We start from the raw sequence: 23,700 nt of genomic DNA, 5'->3' as shown, positions 1-23,700 counted from the left end.
ATGTCCCGTAACAACATCACAAACAAGCTAAAATCAACGAGAAAAGCAAGTGACACGACTACTATATGCTAAGAATTTCTTTAGCAGGGTTGATGTTATACTGGAAGGCACGAATGATATCTGAGAAAGAGAGATAAGCTGTCATTTCATCTAGGGTGCTGGAAAGTGTGCTGAAAACATGTCTATTGCTGTAAGACATAGAAACATTAGAAATTTCCGAGGAGTCCTTGAATGCAGCAAGAGCCTATCACTATTGTATTTTCGTGTCGGTCATGTCTGCATCAGCTTGGTTTTGCTAAGCTGCGCTGCCTTTTTACTCAAAATCCACGTATCTGGGTGTTATTTTTTTTTATCATTTAGGCACATTTATGCAGCTGTACCGTCCATATTACAAAGAAGAAGATGACATCTAAACTGAAAGGTACGTTAAAAGCTGGTGCTATTAATTTAGCCTAACAAAGCTAACGATAGCTAGCTTTATCTTTTGTAAACATGCTGCCACTGTTGATGTAACTTCGGTGAAATGAATTAATTATAACGAGAAAAACAGGTCAGAATTGCGGGAATTTGGTTGCTGCGAAATGTCAACGATAGTATGTACATTTCAAAGTTTGTAGCGGTTTTAAGAGTGTTGTCTGTAGCATCATACACAGGTTGTTACAACCATGCTACATTAGCCTAACGGTACACGAACTGTGACTAATAACGCTGTACCCTAAGATCTATAATTAGTTAGCTGTATTTGCGTTTGCTGTGTCATAAACTTGATTTTAATGCACATAAGAGGTGTAATTTTGGGTAAAGTTACTCAGCTAGTCGTAGTTTACGTTACAATTATTTACACTCCCATCGGCTAAACACAGAGGCCATTCATACCAAGATGTGTCAAACTACAGTCTTTTATTGAACTAATAATTAAATTAATACTTTTGACCAATGTCATGATAGTGCTGGCTGTTTTACATAAAGTGATAATGGCTGAAAAAAGGTTTTGATTTGACTACTTTATTGTTTATCAACATTAAAATATGATAAACCAAAAAAGATATATTACATTCTCCAACAGTGCAGTGGTCTGAATGTATACCAAGAAGTTGTAAGGTATGTATACCTAATGCACTACCTAAAAATATACCCAATGAAAGCTGAACAGAACAACTTCTTCACTACTAGGATACTAGTAGCTAAGAAGTAAAACAAGTAAAAATGTGTAATAGCCTTTTTTGTAGAAGAAATAATTTAAGAATAAAAATATGATGACCATTAAAAGTTAGTAGAGGACTTAAGGTGAATTTTCTCCTAAAAGCTTTTATTTAGGGTTTTATTTAAGGTGTCTAGCATTGGTAAGGGATGATTTAAGAGGTCTAGTTTGGGTGAAGGACCTTAAAAGCTCAGATATATGAGTTGAAATTGATCAGTAGACCAGACTATTTAAACAGTAATATACTGTATTATGTATGTTAGTTCAAAATAAGCAAAAAAAACAGTGCCCCCATTAATACTGAAACCAGATAGATTTAACTGTATAGCTGCACACGTCAAACATCAGTGTGTGTTTGTAGTGCATTGTTTATATTGCATTCATAAATACATACCAAGCAACAAAGAAGCTGTTTTATCCCGTTGTTCATGCTGTTGTGTTTTGTTTCTAGCTGGGAAGGTCGGCTCAAAGAACAAGGAGGATGCTCCTTATGAGCTGGAGAGTCAGTTTATCCTGAGGCTTCCTACGGTGAGACTGTTGCACAACTGAAACACATTATGTATATAAAATTCAATGTGACTGTAAAATAACATGGATTCATCTTTTTTTCTTTTACAGGAGTATGCCTCGACAGTAAGAAGGATTGCCCAGTCAAGCAGTATGAACATGAAAGACAGACTCACCATAGAGTTGCACCGTAAGCTGGTTTAGTATTCTGAGTACTGGCTTTTATGTTTGACATGTGTGACATCATAGTTCAAATACAAATTTAATTTGTCTTACAAATCACTGTCATATCAAAGTTGTCAGGTTATCAATGTGAAATGTAGTCTGGAACTTGTGAAATGTAAATATTTCTACGAGGAAAGATTTTCAGTCTTTAGTTTGTTATTAGGGAGTCACTGATATCTCTTTGTATGAGCACTGCTGACTTAATTCACAAACAGTAGAATCAGTCTCACATTCTGCAGCTGTAAATATTAGGTCAGCTGGAATTTACTTTTAAGTTTTGGTGCAATACTTACTACCATTTTCAGTCTGACAACTTAGTTCAAATTTCACAGTCTTTACCACTAAATAGTCGTAAGCTATACATGTCTGAATACTAGGGCTGCATAATAAATTGGTTTTTTTTAAATTGCCATTGCAATGTTAACTTGCATGATAAACACATCACAAAAGACTACAATATTGCACATTGACTTTTTGACTTAGTTGAAAGAGAGTAAAGCTGAAAGAAAACTTTACTTTAAAATGAAACTATCATTCTTTTTTTATCGGTGCCTTTTGTGTGCAGTTCATGATCCTTTCCTTTTTTTTAATTCAACAAGCAATTTGTTGTATTTTAGCAGTATACTGTGCAGATAAGCAGAACTGAGTGCACATTAATGACTGTTTATTAATCCCAACAAATATCATTATCGCAATATTCAACAAAGTTATCACATCACATTTTCCTCATTATCGTGCAGCCCTATTTTGCACCTGCATTTATACATTCTGTTTTTTTATGTCAGTGGTTACCCTTGTCTTACACACAACATCTCATTATAATCAGTTATGTTGTCCCTCTTCTTTGTAGCTGATGGTCGTCATGGCATAGTGAGAGTAGACCGTGTCCCTTTGGCCTGCAAACTGGTGGATCTGCCCTGTATGATCGAGTCCCTAAAGACGGTGGACAAGAAGACATTTTACAAGACTGCTGATGTCTGCCAGGTAAACCACTGCAGTGGCATTAAATCAAGGATGTCATCTTTATTGGATACATTTCTTGTTCAAGTTTAGGATGATGATTGGGAATAAAAAGCCTGGTAGAGCAGCACTGTGGCATTATAAGTTAAAGATGTGAAATTCATTGGATACAAGTGTTGTGTTCAACATTTAAAACATTTTTGTTGTTAAGTTTAGGACACCAAGTGAGAATAAAAAGCACTTTTTTATAAAAGAAATTAACGTTTAAAACTAAGGTTTCAACGCAGATTTTCTTGTTTGTTATAATACCGTAATACAAGAGCATTAATCAGCAGAGCAAAGAGTAATTTACCATTTGTTTTTTGCATCCATGGGTTAGATGCTGGTATGTACACTAGATGGAGACCTTTACCCTCCTTTAGAGGAGCCAACTGGAACGGACCCTAAGAGCAAGAAGAAGGACAAAGACAAGGACAAGAAATTTGTCTGGAACCATGGCAGTGAGTAGACACAACAGCTTTTTGAGCTGTCAGCGCTGAAAACTTGGCACATCAGCAATTCAGGAGGCATAATTTGCCCCTCCACGGCTGATTGAGTCATCTTGACTTAACTAATCCTGTTGTTTTGGTCTTCAGTCACCTGCCCTCTGAAGAACACACGCAAGAGGAGATTTCGGAAAACGGCAAAAAAGAAGGTTTTGACATTTTCATTTCCCCTTCAGCGCTCCCCTCCCCTTTCCCATCCATCTCTTTAGCATCCTGCCTGATGATCCATCTCTTTCCTAGGCTCTCTTCCAACAAGACATTTACATTTCATAAAACAGGGACTGTGGTGAAAGTGAAAACTAAGATTTACATATAAATAAAGCCTTTCCGTCTAAGTTTGCCCGAAAGGCATGCGAAAAAGCAATTTCACTATTGCTTTGATCAAAGTGAAAGCGAGTGTGGTTGAGCACTACACTTCTACTTTGTCTTCTGAATAAATCTTCCTGAAGGTGCACAGCCGAGCCATATTGATTTGGCCCTTCTGTTTTTAATCGCTAATGTGCTTCCTGGCATACGGCCAGCTGCTGTCTTTGTGTATGTGTGTGTGTGTTTGAGGAAGAGAGAGACAGAGGTAGAGAACGAGAGAGATGCTGCTACCGCTACATGCAACCCAATCTCTCTCTCTCTCTCTCTCTCTCTCTCTCTCTCTCTCTCGCAGTACATTGAATCCCCTGATGTGGAAAAAGAAGTGAAGAGACTGCTGAGCACCGACGCCGAGGCTGTCAGTGTCCGTATCCTTTTGACATCTGCACATATTCTGCACGTCCATTTTGCAAAGCCAAAAAAGATAACCTATCACCAGTGTAACCAAGCAAAACAACACCAGTGTTTATGTCATGTAACAGCAAGAAACAGCTGGTAATGTAGAATCAGATCATCCCCTGACTCCAAGCCATGGTTTAAGCTTTTAAAGGAACAGTTTGTAAGATTTAGGGGATTTAGTGCCATCTAGTGGTAAGGATTGCAGATTGCAACCAGCTGAAACTTCTCCTGACTAGAATTCCTTCGGTGTTCATGGTTCAAGAGGTTTTTATCGTGAGCCACATTTTTCGCAGCAGTCACTTCCTCTACAAAACAAAAGGACCAGGTGATCAAAACTAGTAATAACACTAATTAAAGCAGTTTCACATCACAGATCACCGTAAAAACACGATGGTGGAACAGGGCGGATTCAGTGGAGAAGGACCCGCTCCCTCTGTAGGTTTAGGGTGCTTTTACACCTGCCCAGTTTGGTTTGGTTCAATCCAGCTCAAGTTCGTTTGCCCCCTAAGTGTGGTTCATTTGGGCAGGTGTGAACACAGCAATCACACTCAGGTGTGCACCAAAACAACCGGACGGAGACCTTCTTGAAGAGGTGGTCTCGATCCGGTTACAAATCAACTCTGGTGCGGTTCGTTTTTGGTGATAACGTATTCCGATCTGGATCCGAACCAACTGCAGTCACGCATTGTTTGGGTTAAACATGAGCATGTTACAGTCCTGGAGGATTATTAATGTGCACCTCCTCCTGTACTGCCTTAACATGTACATTCAGCACATCCAATGCATCAAAACATTGTTTTCTAGTCGGAGCCGCGCCTCGTTTTCAAACTGTATGGTTTGACTAAAATGAACAATGACAGCAATATAGTCCACGATGAGCAGCGCTAAAATCAACCTGCGTAGTTGTCCCTCCATTGTGACATTAGAAAGTGTCACATTTGTCTTGCAAGTGTACTCTTCTTCAACGTTTTGTTTACTTCCTAGATTTTTCCCCACATGGAAATTCTGATCAATCAAGAGCAGCTTTCTCACACAAGGCATTTGATCTGGTCCGCTTGTAACTGCTGCCGAGAGAACACGAACCAACTCTAGGCAATTAGACAACTTTGTAACAAAATTAGTCCCTGATTGAGACCAAAGCAAGACAACTCTAGGTCTGAGAGTACCCTTAAACAGCTCATTCTGAGGTAATGAAAACACAGCAATCCATATTTCCAGGTAATTATACACTAAAGAATACATCCTTATTACATTATATTTCATATCTGCAAGTATATCCCTTTAAATCCTACAGCTCAAGATCGTTGATACTGTTTTGTCCTTTTAGTACAAATATAACCTTGCTCCCATCTACATCCAGAATAGGTTGATCTAAGGCCAAAGCGGGTGTCCTGACTCCTGCTGGCTCACCTGACTTGACTCTGTCTAATGCCTTTGTGAGAGAGATGCACTTTGCAAGGAGGCCATTAGCGCTCTAATGAAACTCTAAACTTGCCTGACAGAATAAGAGCACAGCAGGGCCGCTTTGAGTGCCTGCTTGCTGTGTGTTAATTGAGATGGACTGTTCATTATCATTGCTTAGTTGCTCACAGTGAAGCCAGATTCTAATGATAGTTTTAGTGTTTGCATGCAGCAGCAGATGTACACATGACACACTAATGAATGTGAAAGTTGAGGCAGTTCCTTTGGAGTATCATCCGGTTTTTACCCTTCAAGTCTACTTCAAAGGAGAGTTTTGAAGGAACATGAGTCTTTGAATGTAGGACTTCTGAAAGTGGAAGAGAATCTACAGAGAAGGTATGTTGACCTTAACACATGATGTTCAGGGTGGGAAATTATAGCAGAAGATGAGTCCAAGGAGGCGGATCAGCACGGCTCTCTGGGCAACCTGGACTCCTCGCCTGGCACCTCGGGACACAAGATGGGTCATGGGTCCTCTGGTAAGAGAAACATGGTTTTCATTAGTAAATCATGGAGAGTAAGATAAAGTGGTCTCAGAGTGCAAAGCCCGATCGATATTGTATTGTTGAGGCTGATATTAGTATTAAATGGTGATGTTAGATTGTCACATATTAGTTTTTAAACATTATCATGTAATATAAACAAAGATTTTTGATAAGTATCGCTTAAATTTGAACAAGATATGCACTAAGTGGGACATTTTAACTTGCCACCAACAAAGAAAGAAAGTATCTTAAGGGAATACTTCACTCCCCAAATGACATTTTGTATATCAATTACTCACCCCGTGTTACATCGAATAGGTAAAGAAAACTTTGTGTTCCTTGAATGCCTCCAGTGAACGAAGAATCCAAAAACTGCGAAAATTCTTGATGATTTCAAGTCACAGGCGACTGTGTTTAACAACAGCAAAACTATATCAGAACATCAGTTTACAAACTGTCACACAACTCGTTCAGTATAATCCAGGTCACATGTATCCAGTCACTCAGTACAAGCAGCCCTTTTTGACAAGGAACTGAACTAAAAGTTAAATTTAATCTATGCTCTCTCCAAAGCCAGAGTCAAAAACCGTAATTTTACCTCGCTAAACACTGGAGCTGCTGGGCTATCACTGCCTCAATCAGTAGATAGCTTGTGTTATTATGAGACTTTGGTGAATCTCTCTTTAAAACACAAAAGTCACACAATAACACAAACCAATTAACTTATCAAAGCAGCAGTACACCAGAGTCTGGCTTCAAAGAGAGCATAGATACGTTTCACTTTCAGTTTAGTTTTCCGTTTGAAAGGGCTGTCTGTCTGTTTGGGAAGTACCGAGCATATGAGTGGATAAATGACACTTGGATTAACCTGCATGAGTTGTGTGAGAGTTTGTAAACATTTGTTTTGATACACTTTTGCTGTTAAACATACTTGCTGATGATTCAATTCATCAAGCATTTTCTCTGTTTATGGATTCTTTGTTCACCATAATAATAATAATAATAATAATAATAAATCGGTTTTATATAGCGCTTTTCTAGATATTCAAAGACGCTTTACAAAAGAATGAATTCAACAAAACACCTGGGGTCTCATTTATAAACACTGCACATGCACAAATTGAGGCCTGAAAGAGGTGTACACCACCTCCCACAGAAAAGCTGCGATCAATAAAATCAGACTTGATGGGAGAAATTCTGACCCATGCTTATGAACATTTTGGAGACAGGAAATTGACAATGCAGATGGTGAGGTGGAAGCCTGATTGTAGAAATTGTCGATACTTTTTGGTGCTCACCATTTTTAGCTTTTATCTATACAGTTTTAGTATGGAGCCTACGCATTGTTTTATAAATGAGAGCCCAAGTGAGTGATTGATTTACAAATGGTCATTTGGAGGGTGAAGTATTCCTTTAAAAGTATCTTAAGCATTTTTTGTGCTGCAATTTTTGTTCCTTACTGTCTGACATAAACACAGGTAGATATATCTGCAGTAAGCTAATATTGACCAGTTTATTTCTCCAGCTAAAAAGCCGTGTCAGCTTTGATGTAAATCTACAATATATTTGTGAGCGGTGAATAAACTAGGCCTGATTTTTTGGGGGGTTATAAAAGGTGCAGCTGTTTTAAAATGGCACAGCCTGCTTGTGTGATTGACCTGACTGTTGTACAACGATTTCTTTGATACTCTCCTCACCTCACCAGTGGAGGTTTCCTACTTCATTTTCAACATGCACACCGCCCTTGTCACTCTTGATAGCCTCTGCCCCAGTGGTTTGAAATGGAAATAGAGCGCACCCAAGCATTAGTTACTCTTTGGCCTTAAGATTATTTTTGCCTCTGGAAAACCTTCTTAGCTCCTCCGTGCATAGTAAGTGCTTACACTTATGGGTACTTCAATGACAGTTGTGCCTGAGTCGCATGACTAATATATCTTTTTAAAAATGTAGTGGCACAGTGTTGTAACAAAGACATAACAAGATCAGAACTATTTGAAAAGCACTGATTTACGTCCTGCTATGTGACTAAAGCACCATGTGTCAAAGCACAGTAGTTGTGTGCCTGTCTGCTCACATGCTGGGTGTTTGGAGTCCACATTAATCTCACCTGGTTTATACCATGCGGGACAATAGCTCTAACTTCTGCTTCTCACTAGACTGTTGTCTCTGTGACCTAAATCAAACCCCAGCAAGTGTTCTCGCTGTTCCCATCTTTGTGTCCACGTTAATAACACTAATGTGCATTCTGCATGGCCAGTCCAGCGTGACGAACTGAGGGAAATCTTCAACGACATCAGCAGCTCCAGCGAGGATGAGGAGGATGAAGGGGACCGGCACGAGGACGAGGACCTGAATATCATGGACACGGAGGATGATCTGGTCCGACAGCTCCAGGAGAAGCTCAACGAGTCTGATTCTGCACAGACTGAAAGTGATAGGAACAACCAGATAGGTGAGATGATATCAGCGTTTCTACACAGAGCTGGAAAACTATAAAATGTGTTTGAATATTAACAGGTTTGGGTCAATGTTGGTGGTTGCATGACAAATTTATTATGTTCCTGACATAGAGAGATAAAACAATTAATTATTTAAGTCCTTTATCATGAAAAAGTTTTTACTTGTTCAAGCTTATTGTCTACCTTTTATCATTTTAAATGAGCTGTATATGACATTCAGAGCAAGTCTATGATTCTGAGCTGGGATTTTCTACATATGGCTCTCAGGTAGCTGAGCCAGCAGCTAACGGTGCTAACAGTGCAAACAGTGCTGACAGATCTAACAGTGTTAACCTTGGGTTAACCGGAGGGATGGTGTTGGGCTTTTGCCACGACACAGTCGGTGTTATAACCGTCCGTAACTGCTGTGTGTATGTAGTGCAGAGTGGCAGTGATCAACTCGCCAGAGGGATACACACACAGGGACTTACATGCACAGCAACTCACAGCCACAACAAGAAACAGAGAAGCTGGAGTAGCAACACACACACAGAGCGAACGTGACTTAATTCTTTGATCAGGACACTATTACTTCACTATAACTTTACTAACAATTAGTTGTTTGCTGCTGTGATTTTAAGTGCTATATCATAGGCAGCTGGACTTGCCTGAGTTTCATGAAGACCTGAAGAAGCCTCTTGGATGAGAAACATCTTCAAGAAACCCAAGCAAGTTGCCTGTGATAAAGCACTTAAAGGGATAGTGCACCCAAAAATGAAAATTCAGCCATTATCTACTCACCCATATGCCGACGGAGGCCCTGGTGAAGTTTTAGAGTGCTCACATCCCTTGCTGAGATCGGCGGGTGGAGCGGATAGCACACCTAATGACAGATGGCGCCCCAGACTAACGTCCAAGAACACAAAATTGAATCCACATAGTACCTCCATACTGCTCATCCCTAGTGATCCAAGTGTGCTGCAGCTGCGACATAAAAAGTTGTTTCGAAAAACATCATATGAACTCTGTTTTTAGCCTAACTGTAGCCTGTAGCTCTGACTGCTTTTTGGGTGCACTATCCCTTTAAGAGGATGACTGAGAATCTTCTCAGTTGCTGTTGTATTAATGCTTTTAATGTCGTGTACAGCACCTTTAAATTTAGACTATTTAGACTGTTGACTGTTGACTGTTGGACAAAACAAGCAACATCTCCTTGGGCTCTAACAGCAACAATATAGCACATTGGATCAACATTTTTTACTATTTTTAATTACTAATTGAAAAAATGAATCAACAGATTAATCATCAGTGAAAAAACATGTCAGCTGCAGCCCTGCTGACATGTTACATTACTTGTCGTTGTCAGAAATACAGTTTGCATATCACTTACAAACTGTTAACAGTTCAAAAACTCAGGTCTGAAAAAGGTGGTGGAATATTGTAACTGAAAAACAAGTTGAAACTCTTGGATATGTAACCTTTGAATGTATGACCACATGGACGTATGTGTGTGTTTATGTACATCTGTTATAAAGGTGAGAATGTGTAAGTTATTCAGAAAAAGTGTGTGCATGTAGGTGGAGGAAGTAAGTGCAGCTTTAGAATTACGCAATCTCTCCTGCTGTGCTTGCAACTTGCATCACACCTCGGTGTGAATGCTGATTCTTTCTGCCAACTTATATTCTGTCATTTTTCAGTCAAAGAGGTCACAGCCGAGAACGTGGCATGCTGTTCTCAGAATGCATTCGTAGACGTGAGACATCAAATTAAATCAAACCCCTTTTGATACTTGTCAAAGCAGAGGTCATAAATAACCTTAGCCAGGTGTCTGTGGTTGATCAGAGCTGAGTTTTCTAGGCCAGACATCACGCACACACTCATGAGTAGCCCTACTTTGACTTAAATACACGTGCACACAGAGATGCACACACAGACAGCTCTCCTCCTCGATTTAACAGTCTGACAGGTGTTGTGGCCCAGCGTGAACCTCAGACAGCTGTCCAGCCTGACAGCTCAATGCCTCCTTATCTACATACATGGAGCTGTCAGTCAACACCACTACCGGTCAGCTCCACTGCTGCAGTCAAGCAGAGCTGTGTGTGTGTGTGTGTGTGTGTGTGTGTGTGTGTGTGTGTGTGTGTGTGTGTGTGTGTGTGTGTGTGTGTGTGTGTGTGTGTGTGTTTCTGGCAGCCTTGCGAAGTTGTAATAAATGGGACTTCAGGGACGCCTCCCTGCTTGGCTTTGCATATTAGATGGGCTTTATCAGAGCACTGAGAGTCAGTTTGGGGGGAAGTAGAGGATGAGCACAATTAGTTTGGAAGTTAGTTGATGGTGATGGTGATGGAGCCACAGGTTGTTGTTGTGAGGCACAATCACTTTGGCTGGATTTAATGAGAACCCTCTGTGGAGCCTGGAGCAGACTGATTTAGTTGTGTCTTTTAGTGCTCCGGCCTGCTGGCTCACGTCCTGTTAAATGGATTTGTTGTTCCCATTAACTGCAATTTGTCAACTGAAATGGAGGCATCCTTGTGGTTCAACAAGCTAAGGTGCATATCTTACCCTCACGGCTTTGTGAGTGTAGCGTTGCTCTCAAATCATCACATCATCACTCCGGCTTTTTCTATCTACTCCTCACAATAGAGCATAAATGACATGCTGTCTGATAGGGATGTGTCGATTAAACATTGCCACCCTCACTAGTTGGCACCACAAATATGAGTCGGTTAAACTTATTAAGATAACTAGAGGAAAACAAGTTTGGATCGACATGCGTGACTAATCACCAGCTCTGAGCATCAACAACTTTCTCTCTCGCACACACACATGTGCGCTCTCAGACTCACACACAGTCACGCCGGCTGCTGGATGTCGTTGAGTGCTCAGGATGTTTTTAGTTGGGTCCACTGGAAATCCTGATACCCCCTTTCCACTAACTTAAAACAGGCTCCATTCACGTTCCTGCACCTAATTTCAAACCTCTCAAAGCATTTCGACCGAAAATAAATTAGCTTGGAATCTAAAAGGTTTGTCCCCAGCTCGAATCAAACCTTGACCTGATGTGCAAACCGTGACGACATCAGTGGGCGTGGCATATTCCACAGGTTGGAAAGAGAGGATGGCGAGGGCAAGAATAAAGATTAGAAAACAGAGCGTGCAGTGGTCTCATTAATAGTTGCTTGTTGTTTGGATAAAAATCAATATCTGTAATAACAGAACAAAAGCTCACAGGTAATCAATGCGACCTGCCGTCTTGCTACTACTGTTTACCTCTGTTTTACATGATGCAGTGTTCTCCGTTAATGGCGCCTTCTTGATGACAATGGTTCCACTTAAAACCGGTAGAAACATGGGCTGGTTTATGTGATGGCACCAAAGTTCCAAGAATCCTGAACAGAACCGATTGAAGGGAGTTTGGTAGAGAAGTGGTATGAGAAGCCTGGACGTATGTGTGTGTGTGTGTGTGTGTGTGTGTGTGTGTGTGTGTGTGTGTGTGTGTGGTGTCAATTTGCGTGCATGAGAGAGTTACCTCTTGAGTGAGTGAGTGTGTGTGTGTGTGTGTGTGTTTTTGGATGGAGATGAGGTGGAATGTTAAATACTCAAGTGTTATTTGTTCATTCTTTATTTGTGAGATGTTGTCATGTTTGCAAAGAATTGCTGGAAAATGTCATTAACGATTTCAAGTGGCTCTTATAATATGCGCAGTGTATGATTCTGACTGTGTTTAACTTTATAGATTAAATTGTGCTAAATTTTGACGGTTTTATGAATGTTTTCTTACTTTTAGACTAGTCGACAGGTCTAAGTTTAAACTTTTGTTTAAACAACAGGGAAATAAGTAATTAGAAACATCCTTACTGTCAGTGTTATTTGTGACAGTGGTTAATGTGTGAACCTCCTGCTGTTTCCCTGCAGTAATGGAGTATCAGGTGCAGATCAACGGCATCAAGGCCAAGCTCCAGGAAACCCGCGCACGGAAGAAACAGCAGGAGGAGCTCATCATGAAAGTGGAAAACCAGGCGCTCAAAGTAAGTAGCAAACACACACACACACACACAGTTTTCTCACTAATTCAGAAACTAGGTCTTCATGTACAGAAACATAAACAAGAACATGCAGATGAGCTTGGAGGCAGAAGTCTTCATGCAGCATAAGTTCTCTCAACAGTGATGTGAGACAACATAAAAACAGCTGATTACACAGTGTTGGAGGCCATTTTTCATATTTTTAAAGCCTTAAATATTACATTTTCCCGTCAGCTTGTCACTATAGACGCATTTCTATGCAGAAAAAGTGGCATAAAAATTCATTGTTCTGCCAGGCGCTCTTTAGTGGAGACTTTTCAATGAGTGAAACATGAGCAGACATGGCCCTTTTTACATTGCCATTTAGAGCTCTCATTGCCCGGTGTTTTGGGAGCGTCAAAGCCCCATCTCCAGTCGTTATTATCACAGTCGCAGGGAAAAGGTCAGCTGTCTCTGACTGGCATTCCAAGTGGCCTTTCTGTCAGAGAGGAGATGGCAACACGAGCAGCCCAGGCAGACACGCATTTAAAGCCATCACAGTTTAATGAGGCTCAGCATGTCGGCGCGAACAAATCTTGTTTGTCTCTTCTCTTCTCACAGAACCGCTTCCAAGCTTTGTTGGATGAGATTATTCAGCAGGAGGAGCGCGAGATGGAGCAGGTGAGAACCTTTCCATAAAAGCCGTGGATCAGTGCCTCGCTGTGAGCTCTCCACAGCTTTCAGCACTTTGCATGAATTTATCTTGTATAAATGTCAAATAGTGTGTTAGCAGATGGCATTGTGCTCGCTGTCCTTTTTAGACCCAACAGTTTTCATGCCTGATAGCAGGATTCAAATTCAATCAAGTGAAATTTAATTTGTCAGCAGTGACCAGCGGAGTCCCCTCTGTAGCTATGGCATAGCGGCCACCCACTGTCTTGGGTCGTTGTTTGTATTGACAAATGAAGGCAGCAAATTAATGTGAAAAGACATGTTAATCATCATCCACTTACCCTCCAATTACACCCCGGGGCTGTCGGGCATCAATCACCACTTCTATTTTCTGCTCCAACAGCTGGCCTCCCTGCAGGAGCAGCTGGACTCACTGATCGAGAAGTGACCACCAGGGGGCAGCCTCATGTCATCTTCAGCCACACATACACACACGTGAGGAAGAGGAGGAGAAGCCTTCATCCAGGAAGGAGGGAGTCTTTATTAGCTGACTTGCTGTGTCATTCCTTTCAGTTTGTCTTGCCATACATTATTCACACAGCATACTGATTTATGTATTAAAAGACAGTTTTTATTAGGTTGACAGAATTTGTTTGTTACTGTATGATTTAAATGTTTGGCTTCAACTGTGAATATTTTTACTTGTCATCGTGAAGCTAAATGTTCTCTCAGACGAAACACCTTCTTTGTATTTCATTCTTTTCATGAAGAATAAATCACAGTGATACGAGTATCAAAGAACTGGAAACTGTTTTTTTTGCATCAGGGCACAGATTGTACATGTGGGCAGTTTGATTATGGTCTTTAACATCCTTTTTAATGTCGTTATGTGAATGAAATTTCCTTACAAATTGTTATAAACAATGAAACTAAAATTTGTCTTTTTTTCCCATTAAAGGGATTTTTAGGGGAGTTTTTCCTTGTCTGCTGCGAGGGTCCAAGGATAAAGGGATGTCGTATGCTGTGATTTGTGATATTAAGCTCTTTAAAAAAGATTGAATTGAATTTAAAGTAATACATCACCCCCACAAATGACAGTTTGTACATTAATTACTCACCCCATGCTACGTTTAATTTGTGAACAAAAAAACTGTTTTTCTTGCAAGCCTCTTGTCAATGGAGAATCCAAAAATGGAGAAAAATCTTGATGAATTAAACTCATAGAGGTCACCACAACTAAAGTCACACCGTCACACAACCTGACTGCCAATCATGGCAGCAGTAGACCAGCAGCTCCTGTGTTCAGTGAGGTAAAATTAACGGTTTTGTCAATGGAGTCTGGCTTTGAGGAGAACATAGATATGTTTCACTGTCAGTTCAGTTTTAGATAGTAAGAATTTAGCAAATACAGAGTGTGGGAGGTACATCACACCAATCCTGGCTTCCCTACACTGGTTACCTGGTAACCTTGATGTTAAGATCTTATTGATTACTGACAAAGCCCTGAGAGGCCTCGCTTCAAGTTATATCCTGCTGCAACCCAGCAATTCATATGACAAATATGAATGTGGGGGACATGAGACTGAGGCCTTGATTTCCAACATCACACATGTAGTTGATTTGAGTCCTGATGTACTGTTAAAAAAGGACATCCTGGGCTTTTAAGTGGTGTAACACATGTGAGGATGTCCCCAGCAGAGCATATCCTTTGTCTTTACAAAAGGAGGAATTAAGTGATCATATTTATACAGAGAAATTGTTTCGGTTCCTCATAATGATGTTTTTTTTATGAGAGTCTGAACTATATTACATTAAGTTTTTAGAAGTATATGTTCATTTTAAGCCTTTCAAAGTACACATTCTAACCCGTGTCCTCTTTGGGGACAGTGAGACTTGCTTCCTTTCATTATCCATACTTGAGGAAACAGCACTGAGGGAGCCAGAAGAGATTTTGTTGAAAATTAATGAGGAAAAGTCAGACATGTAAATTTCTTTGTCTGATTATACACACTGTGTATAACCAGTTAAAAGCATGCAAAAAACCTTTGATAATACATTTCTTAAACATGAATTTTATTATGTAACTTTAATGTCAATGTAATGTACTTTTTAAAAAAAAAAAATTGATTGACTTTATGTCCACTATAAGGGACATGTTATAAAACATAAATTACATTTCTGAGAAAAAATATTTGCGATATGTTTCTTACATCCCAATTATCTAGTTTATGTTCAAAAAATCAACACAACAAACATTTTTTCTTTCAGGTCCCAAGAGGTTAAAACTGACTTTGATTGTCCTTTGTTCCTTCTCGCACCCTGAGATCCTCAGATGCATCTTTCCTTGTTGTTCCTACGTCTAGATGAATTCACAAAGGTGATAGAGCCTTTGCAGTCAGAGCTCTCGACTTTGTAATGATCTGCCTGAGGAGATCAGGGCCGCAAACTCAGTCTCATCTTTTAAATCACGTCTGAAAACCTACTTGTTGAAAACTGCCTTTTGTTGATTTTACCTGCTTCATTATTGCGTGTTTTACTCTATTATGTGTGTTCTGTTTTTAACACTTTTATCTTGTTTTAAAAGGTGCTATAGACATAAAGTTTATTACTATTATTGTTATTATCACTGAGCATACAACAGGATAGACGAGACTTGGATTATACTGCATGGAGTCTGTGAGACTTTATAAACAGATGCTTTCATATAGTTGTGCTGTTAAACAATTCATCAAGAATTTTCTCAGTTTTTGGATTTTCTGTTGACCAGACATCCCTTTAACATATGTAATATGACTTTTTCTATGAGATCTGAATATGTGGGCAGGGTTTAGGAAGTATGGTGGTTTAAATCAAATCCTTCACACTACATCATGGGCCATGTAACACCAAGAGGAGGAAGGTGGCAATTAAAGGTTAAATTCAGAAATTATACCTCAATCAGTGGCGTCTGTGACTCAGAAGGTAGAGCAAGTCATCTACCAATTAGAAGATCAGTGGTTTGATCCCTGGCTCCTCCAGTATGAAGTATCTTTGAGCAAGATACTGAATCCTAAATTTCTCCCCGTGGCTGCTCCATCTGTGTGAGTGTGTTACCTAGCTCATACAGGGTGTGTGTGAATGGGTAAAACGTGCTGTAAGTGGTCAGATGACTAGAAAGGCCCCACACAACTGTAGGTCCACTTACCACACTAATTGATTTCATAGGTTTACCAGCTAAAATCCAAGCACACACACACACACACACACACACACACACACACACACACACACATCCTACTATATTACTCTGCTAGCTCCTCACATTAGCTAACAGTCAAGTGCAGCTTTATATAATGGGTTAGCCAGTCACTCTGAATCACATTGCATTGGTTCAATTTATGTCAAGATGAGTCATCAAAAATATTTTATGCATTACAAGGAAGAGAGATGAGAGGCACAGATTTTTTTGGCACATATTTAGCACGTCGCAAGAGATTAACAATGATCACAGGGACACAAAGTTAAGAACGAATTTTGGAAAATGTATTTTTCATTACACTGTGTCTTTAAACTGGGTTACGTTTTAGCTGACTGTGGCACTGGCAGCAGACAGTATTGTATCTTTGTTACTGCTTACTAATTTTTAGTGTAACTTCTGCTGAGTTCACTGGATTTAAACCTTATTGGGACAATTTAGACTTAAACTCAAAATCCCAGGTTTAATCATTTTTGAGTTTCTCACATATTAGATCTCTTCCTGTTCAAATTAGAGCTGAAATCATCAATCTGCAACTCTTTTTATTTGCTACTAAAGTCATTTTTCAAGCAAAAATTCCTCCCTGAGTCTCGAATATTGGATTTGCTGCTTTTCTTTGTCTTCTGTGGTCATAAATTTAAAGTCTTTGGGGTTTTGAGAGGATAAAAAAGAGAAACTCATGACATGACCTTGGGCTTCATGTTGTAATAATGAACACTGAAAATAACTGATCGTTGCAGCCCTGGTTCAAATTTAGGCACTGTTACTGTCAGAGGTTAATGAGCCACTTCCTCTCCACCCTCCTGTGTAAGGTAGAGGCCTCCCATCAGTGCCGCTTACGCTTCCTTCCAGAATGATCTTAACTTCTTTGAGAGTGATCTGGGCCTTTCTCGTGGGTTCTGTGGTCATCCCGCCTCTCCTGCTCCTTTCTGCAGGGATTGCCCACCAATCGCAGGGGTAGGCAAGAGATTAGCTCCTCAGATTAAAGTGTCCACCTCCAAACCCTGCTTAATCCTGCCATCTGTCAGAGAGCAGCTAACCAGCCAAGACTCTCTCCACTAGGCTAATTAGGAAGCCAGAAGAACACAGACCCAGAGAGGGGAAAAGGAAATCTCCAAAACACACATTTTTCTGTCTGGTACTGCTCAAGGCAGAGTGACAATGGAGGAGACGTACCTGCTCAACCATCCGGGAGTCAGGAAGAAGATTCTGGCAGGAGGCTCTGGACCGCTGCCACACTTTCCACCTGGGACAAAGGTAGAAAGTCACAGTTAATACGATAACCTAAATATCACTAGACTAAAACTCAATATGATAGGAAATTAGTCCTCACATAATTATCATTGTGATGTAATTAATATTCCAAAGGGGAAAAAAAGTCTATTTTTATCCATGTGTTGCATTGCCCACTTCAATTAGACCCTGTTGAATTATTCATTAAGTGAGGAAATGTATTCTGTATCTGGCTCTTATACACAGAGCAAACATTTGGTCAACCAAATTGCAACATGTTTTTTGGCACAGTGTCTGTGTTTCTGTTCATCCACTGATCCGCTGGTCACCGACTTTTTTCCCCTCCAAGTCAAATCCAGCCATATGGCACCAGGCCTGGACACTGTGACAAACATTTTCCATGACAATGCCAGCATGAATTTACCTGTGTGTCTGAATTACAGTGTGTGTGTGTGTGTGTGCGTGTGCGTGTGTGTTCGTCACCAGTGAGGTGATTCCCAGTAGCTCACACAGTTATCATACCATTATACACAATCTGTCAAGCTATAAATAGAAAGTTACATGGAGCCAATATAATTTGTACAGTCGGAGAAATGGTGAAGACTTTTCCAGTCTTTCACATGCACACAAACAGATGGAACACATAATGAACACCAGCATGTATGTGTTACATAAGGAGTGACAGAAATATGTGACAGTATTCAGTCCAATTAAATATTTTGCAAATACATATATCAAGCATGTTGTAAGGGTTGACAAAGTGTTTTTCTCCATCTGTTGTGAACTGTTATGTATCAATGTCACAGAAAGGAGAATAGAAAACATACATAGCCTATATGTATATGTGACAGTATTCAGTCCAATTAAATATTTTGCAAATACATATATCAAGCATGTTGTAAAGGTTGACAGGTTCACCTCCTGTGAAACATTTCCACAGAGGATTCTTCAGTACATGAACTCAATTTGTTTTAAAGGAATACTTCACCCCCCAAATAACCATTTGTATATCAACTACTCACCCCGTGTTACACTGAATTGGTAAACAAAACACTGTTTTTCTCACATGCCTCCCCGGTGACTGGAGAATCCATTAAAGGAGAAAATTCAAAATGAACTGAGGTCATTGGGGTCCAAGTTAAGACCTTTGCACACTGAGTTTGTTTTTTTCATCTGAAATTGTTGCATGTCTAAAAATAAATACGATCTCACGTTGTGTCAATCATGTTTGCACACTAAGTCCAAAACATTTGTCTGTTATTAAAATTTTCCACGTTTTTCACATCCGTCAGAGACGTTTGACCAAGAACATAGAGCAGAGTGGCCTTTTATTATGGCCAGCCTAAGGCACACCTGTGCAATATTCATGCTGTCTAATCAGCATCTTGATATGCCACACCTGTGAGGTGGGATGGATTATCTCGGCAAAGGAGAAGTGCTCACTAACACAGATTTAGACAGATTTGTGAACAATATTTGAGGGAAATGGTCTTTTGTGTGTATAGAAAATGTTTTAGATCTTTGAGTTCAGCTCATGAAAAATGGGAGCAATAACAAAAGTGTTGCGTTTATATTTTTGTTTAGTGTATGTAACAGCGTGAGTAAGTGATTAACAAATGATCATTTATGGGCTGAAGTATTCCCTTAAAGTAAAAAGTAAATGATGAAGAGTTTAATTCTTTAATTTCCACCCTCTAACACTTTCCATCCCCTGCTTCCTTCTTCTTTCCCAGCTGGTATTCAATTTCCAGACACTGCTGGACAACTTTGAACGGACAGTGATCGATGACAGTCGACTGGCTGGCAGGCCGGCTGAGATATTTGTTGGGAAGATGTTCAAGATGGAGGTCTGGGAGACCCTGCTGATGTCTATGAGGGTTGGAGAGGTGGCTGAGTTCTGGTGTGATGCTGTTGTGAGTTAAACTACAGACTTCACACACACATACACACACACAGACAGATATAAGGCCTCCTAAAAGAGGTCCTAATGAGTGCTCATGAGCAAGGAATGGAAGCTTTGCTTGTCATTATGATGCACATTAATCAACCTTCTGAAGGCTCCTACATGCTCAGTATTATAAACACAAACAGAGCAATCTTTTTGTGCAAATTTAAATGGTTTTCCTTTGGAGAAAAACGTAATTTGCAAGTGAAATTGTGGCCATTTTTTGTGTTTTCCTTGTAGGGCTGATTGGTGCTGGCTGGCAGCACCAGGGGGTTAGCGTGATTAAGTGCTTCGATGTCTTGTTGCAGACCCGTTGTTTATGTTTTTGTTGATGAGATCATTTTGCAGCACACAGGCTTGTACCCCATCGTGTCCAAGGGAATGAGGCTAATCGCTCAGGGGAAAGACCCCCTAGAGGGCCAGAGACACATGTGCGGCATGGGAAACTTGTTCCACTTTCACTCCACTGGTTACCCAGAGCTGGATGAGCTCATGAGAACTCCTCAACCACTTATATTCATCATGGAGCTGTTGCAGGTAAGCACCAGTGGCAAAAAACTGTATGTCACAGTGGATAGCAAAGGAGATGACAATGTAGAACAATCATCTGTCCGCTCATTATCAGCTTTTCTCAGATTTGAGACTCTGTAAACATAAGCTGACAGTAGAAAAAGACATTTACTTATTCATCCAGCCCTCCTCTTAGAATCGAGGCACTCCTACATACTATTATTTGAAAATCCAGTGACGGAGATGACAAGTTCTCCTTCAGCTTTGAAGGAATATGCTATCCAGAACAAGCTTGAGACTCACCAGGGGGTCCAGGCAGGAAATTAACATCCTCCCCGTTTCAGAAAACTTCACAATGCATTTCCCCACACAAGATGACAGCCCTTCAGTGGTGGAGGAAGTATTCAGATCCTTAGCCTAAGTAGAAGCAACAATACCACAATGTAAAAACAGTCACAAGTAAAAGTCCATTTAAAATAACAATAGTACCAGAAAAATGTGCTTACAGATATTCACACAACTTTAACCTGAGCAGATCTAATCAGCAACACAACTGAAAACATCTGTTTGGTTATGCAAGTCCTTTAATCTTTAAATATGTCATGTTTCATAGGTAAAATCAAAGTAACAAGCTGTCAAACAAATATATAAAAAGTATACATTACCCTCTGAAAGATGCTGGAGTAGAGGCATAAAGTACCTTAAATTCAATATCAAATATTTTGTGTAGAGATGTTTCCCATATCTCATATGGGAAACATCTCTCCAGTGGATTACCCCCTCCAGGTTGGGGGAGAGTTACTGCCTCAAGCGAGGGAGTCCAAGGATCTCAGGGTTTTGTTCACGAGTGAGGGTAGACTGGAGCGTGCAATGGATCTGCGGTTTGGTGCGGCTTCTGCAGTGATGCGGGCACTGCACCGGACCATCATGGGGAAGAGGGAGCTGAGCCGGAAGGCAAAGCTTTTGATTTACTTGTCCGTCTATGTCCCAACTCTCAACTATGGTCATAAGCTTTGGGTAGTGACGGAAAGAATGAGGTTGCAGATACAAGTGGCTGAAATGAGTTTCCTCCATGGGGTGGCTGGGCTCAGCCTTAGAGATAGGGTGAGGAGCTCAGACATCTGGAGGGAGCTCGGCGTAGAGCCGCTGCTCCTTCGTGTTGAAAGGGGCCAGTTGAGGTGGTAAGGGCATCTGATCAGGAAGCCTCCTGGGTGCTTTCCGTTAGAGGTGTTCCAGGCACATCCCACTGGTAGGAGGCCCCGGGGCAGACCCAGAACACGTTGGCGGGATTACATGTCTGGAAAACGTTGCTGGGGGGAGGGTCTGGGTTGCTTTGCTTGGCCTGCTGCCCCCGCAACCTGGCCCCAGATAAGCGGATGAAAATGGATGGATGGATGGATGGATGGATGGATGGATGTTATCACAACATGTTGTCCTTTACTGATTCCTGAAATTGCATATCGGCAGACACCGATAACTTACCCAATACCATTGCTTAAAAAATAATAATTGAACAGCTGTTTCCCGCCATCCCTGCATGGATGTGAAATAATTGCCATCATTGTTATACGGCATGGCTCCGGTTAAACCCTTTGTAAAACTTGAACAAATACATACATACATATTTTGCTAGCAGTTAACATTACATTATTTACACAAAATCCATTTCTCTTTGCTGCTCTAAAACAGTAGTTGCAAGTGGCTGAGGACGACAACTTGCACATGTAGGCTGCTGTTTCAGAGCAGTGGAGAAGAACTGATCACTGGGAGAAGTGCCGTCTTATCCATGTGTGAAACTATTTTAAAGTTTGTCAATGAATAATTGATTATGTGGTACTGGAAAGGTACAGAGACTTGTGTACTTGTTGATACCCAATCCAGCATCCAAGGCGGTATCAGAGGCATATCTGAAAGTGGTATTGGAACAACTTAAAGTTTGTTTTGAGTAAATGTACTTAAAAGTAAAGTTTGGATCTTTGGAAGTGGGGTTTTATGAGGTACTTTAGTCACAGTATTAAGGCTCAGACAACTTTAGAGGACTAGCAGCGATGAAGGCCTCCTGCTGCATCACCTAACGTCACCGTGTCTCGGCCAAAGAAATTGCACAAGAACACACTGCAAAGACTACAGCCAAGGGTCAGCCAGCACATACGTTCTGTGCCTGCTTTAGAGGAAATACCTCTCCACGCCAGCAGACGACGTTTGTCTGTAATCCTCATTCATAAAGGGAAGTCGGAAGACCATCTTGATGCTTGTTAGCCAGTTAGCATATTATCAACACAATCCAACAGTGAAAGAACAGAGCATATATACTGTGTGCCAGTGAATGATAACACAAACCATCACGAAATGTTTCAGCTGAAGAGTTCAGTGGCTGAAGCAAAATAAACTTAGCTTATGTAACAAGTTTGTTTTGGTTTCACTCCCTCTTGACTTAGGCTGTTTGTTTACTTTCCTCACTTCCGTTTCTCTTCTCGTGCCCTGAGCTGTACTGCCAATCAGTGATTTTACTGACTGATGGGCTCCGCTGTAGCGACACCAATTCAACATGTTGATACTGCTGTGGCTTTCATGGCAGTACTCCTACCTTCTTCTCCAAACTCGGGGTGTGCCAAAAAAAGAAGTAGATGAGGGGCAACATCACAACAACGAGGGCAGCAGATGCTCACCAACGGCCCAACTTTGACCAATGGCTGACCATTGGCTTAGTATGTCAGGGCCCTTAAACTACCTACAGTAGTTGGCGGTTGGCCAGTGTACCCTATATTTAGACTACTTTCACTGCTTTACCTTGATGCAGACAGCCTTCTCTGACAGGGAAGTCATTAATGGATTCAGTTCCTCTCCTATACACTCGTCAAAGCCACCAGACTTATTGAGAAAACCAGTAATTTTAGCTCCCTGAACACAGGAGCTTCCGGTCTACAGCTGCGTCAGTCACGTAGTTCGTTTTTGTCATTGTGTGACTTCAGTGAATTCGGACTAATCTTTTGAAACCTCAAAGTCACACAATAACACAATCAAACTCACTGAGCCAGGCAGGTTTGGACCAGCAGCTCTTGTGTTCAGCAGTATTAAATTACTGGTTTTCTCAATGGGGTCTGGCTTTGAAGAGATCAATTAAAATGGTTGCCTGTTGGAAAACGCTGACTGTTAGCAAGGTTAAGTGGTAAAAATATGCTAAAATTTTTTTTTTGCTGCTGCCCCCGTCCACAGCAGTATATTGCTTAGCTTTCATGGCGGTGCTCCTACCTACTTCTCCAAACTGGGGGCATGTTGACTGACATCTACTGTAGGTAACACACTGACTATGGGTAAGTACCTCATACAGCCCCACTTCAACCAATCCGAAGTGTCCTTTTAATTTCTTTCAGCCACTTCTACCTACTTAGCATTCACTCGTGCCTCCATCAGTGGAGTTTTTCTCCTGTTAACATACTCCTTCTGTTGTGCTTCTCCTGCCTCGGCGGCTTCCAGGTGGGAGACCCCATGTCCTACCAAAGAGAGTCATGGATGATGG

The 23,700-nt window shown here is 40.8% G+C and overlaps 1 protein-coding gene across 1 annotated transcript; it reads left to right on the top strand.

Annotated features, from left to right (window-relative positions):
• The first annotated feature begins 236 nt into the window (after window positions 1-236).
• Window positions 237-14,192, top strand: taf7 (TAF7 RNA polymerase II, TATA box binding protein (TBP)-associated factor). The gene is made up of 12 exons (XM_049586254.1): window positions 237-421; window positions 1,653-1,729; window positions 1,820-1,898; window positions 2,784-2,917; window positions 3,273-3,393; window positions 3,529-3,587; window positions 4,097-4,169; window positions 6,027-6,140; window positions 8,404-8,598; window positions 12,497-12,609; window positions 13,207-13,266; window positions 13,661-14,192. The coding sequence occupies exons 1-12, from the start codon at window positions 403-405 to the stop codon at window positions 13,703-13,705; spliced, it is 1,089 nt and encodes a 362-aa protein (XP_049442211.1). The 5' UTR covers window positions 237-402; the 3' UTR covers window positions 13,706-14,192.
• Window positions 14,193-23,700: the final 9,508 nt, after the last annotated feature.

The sequence above is a fragment of the Epinephelus fuscoguttatus genome, linkage group LG9 (assembly GCF_011397635.1).
Source record: "Epinephelus fuscoguttatus linkage group LG9, E.fuscoguttatus.final_Chr_v1".
In the NCBI taxonomy this organism is placed as follows: domain Eukaryota; kingdom Metazoa; phylum Chordata; class Actinopteri; order Perciformes; family Serranidae; genus Epinephelus; species Epinephelus fuscoguttatus.
The sequence above is the reverse complement of the archived record's forward strand: the minus strand, read 5'-3'. Positions and strand labels throughout refer to the sequence as shown.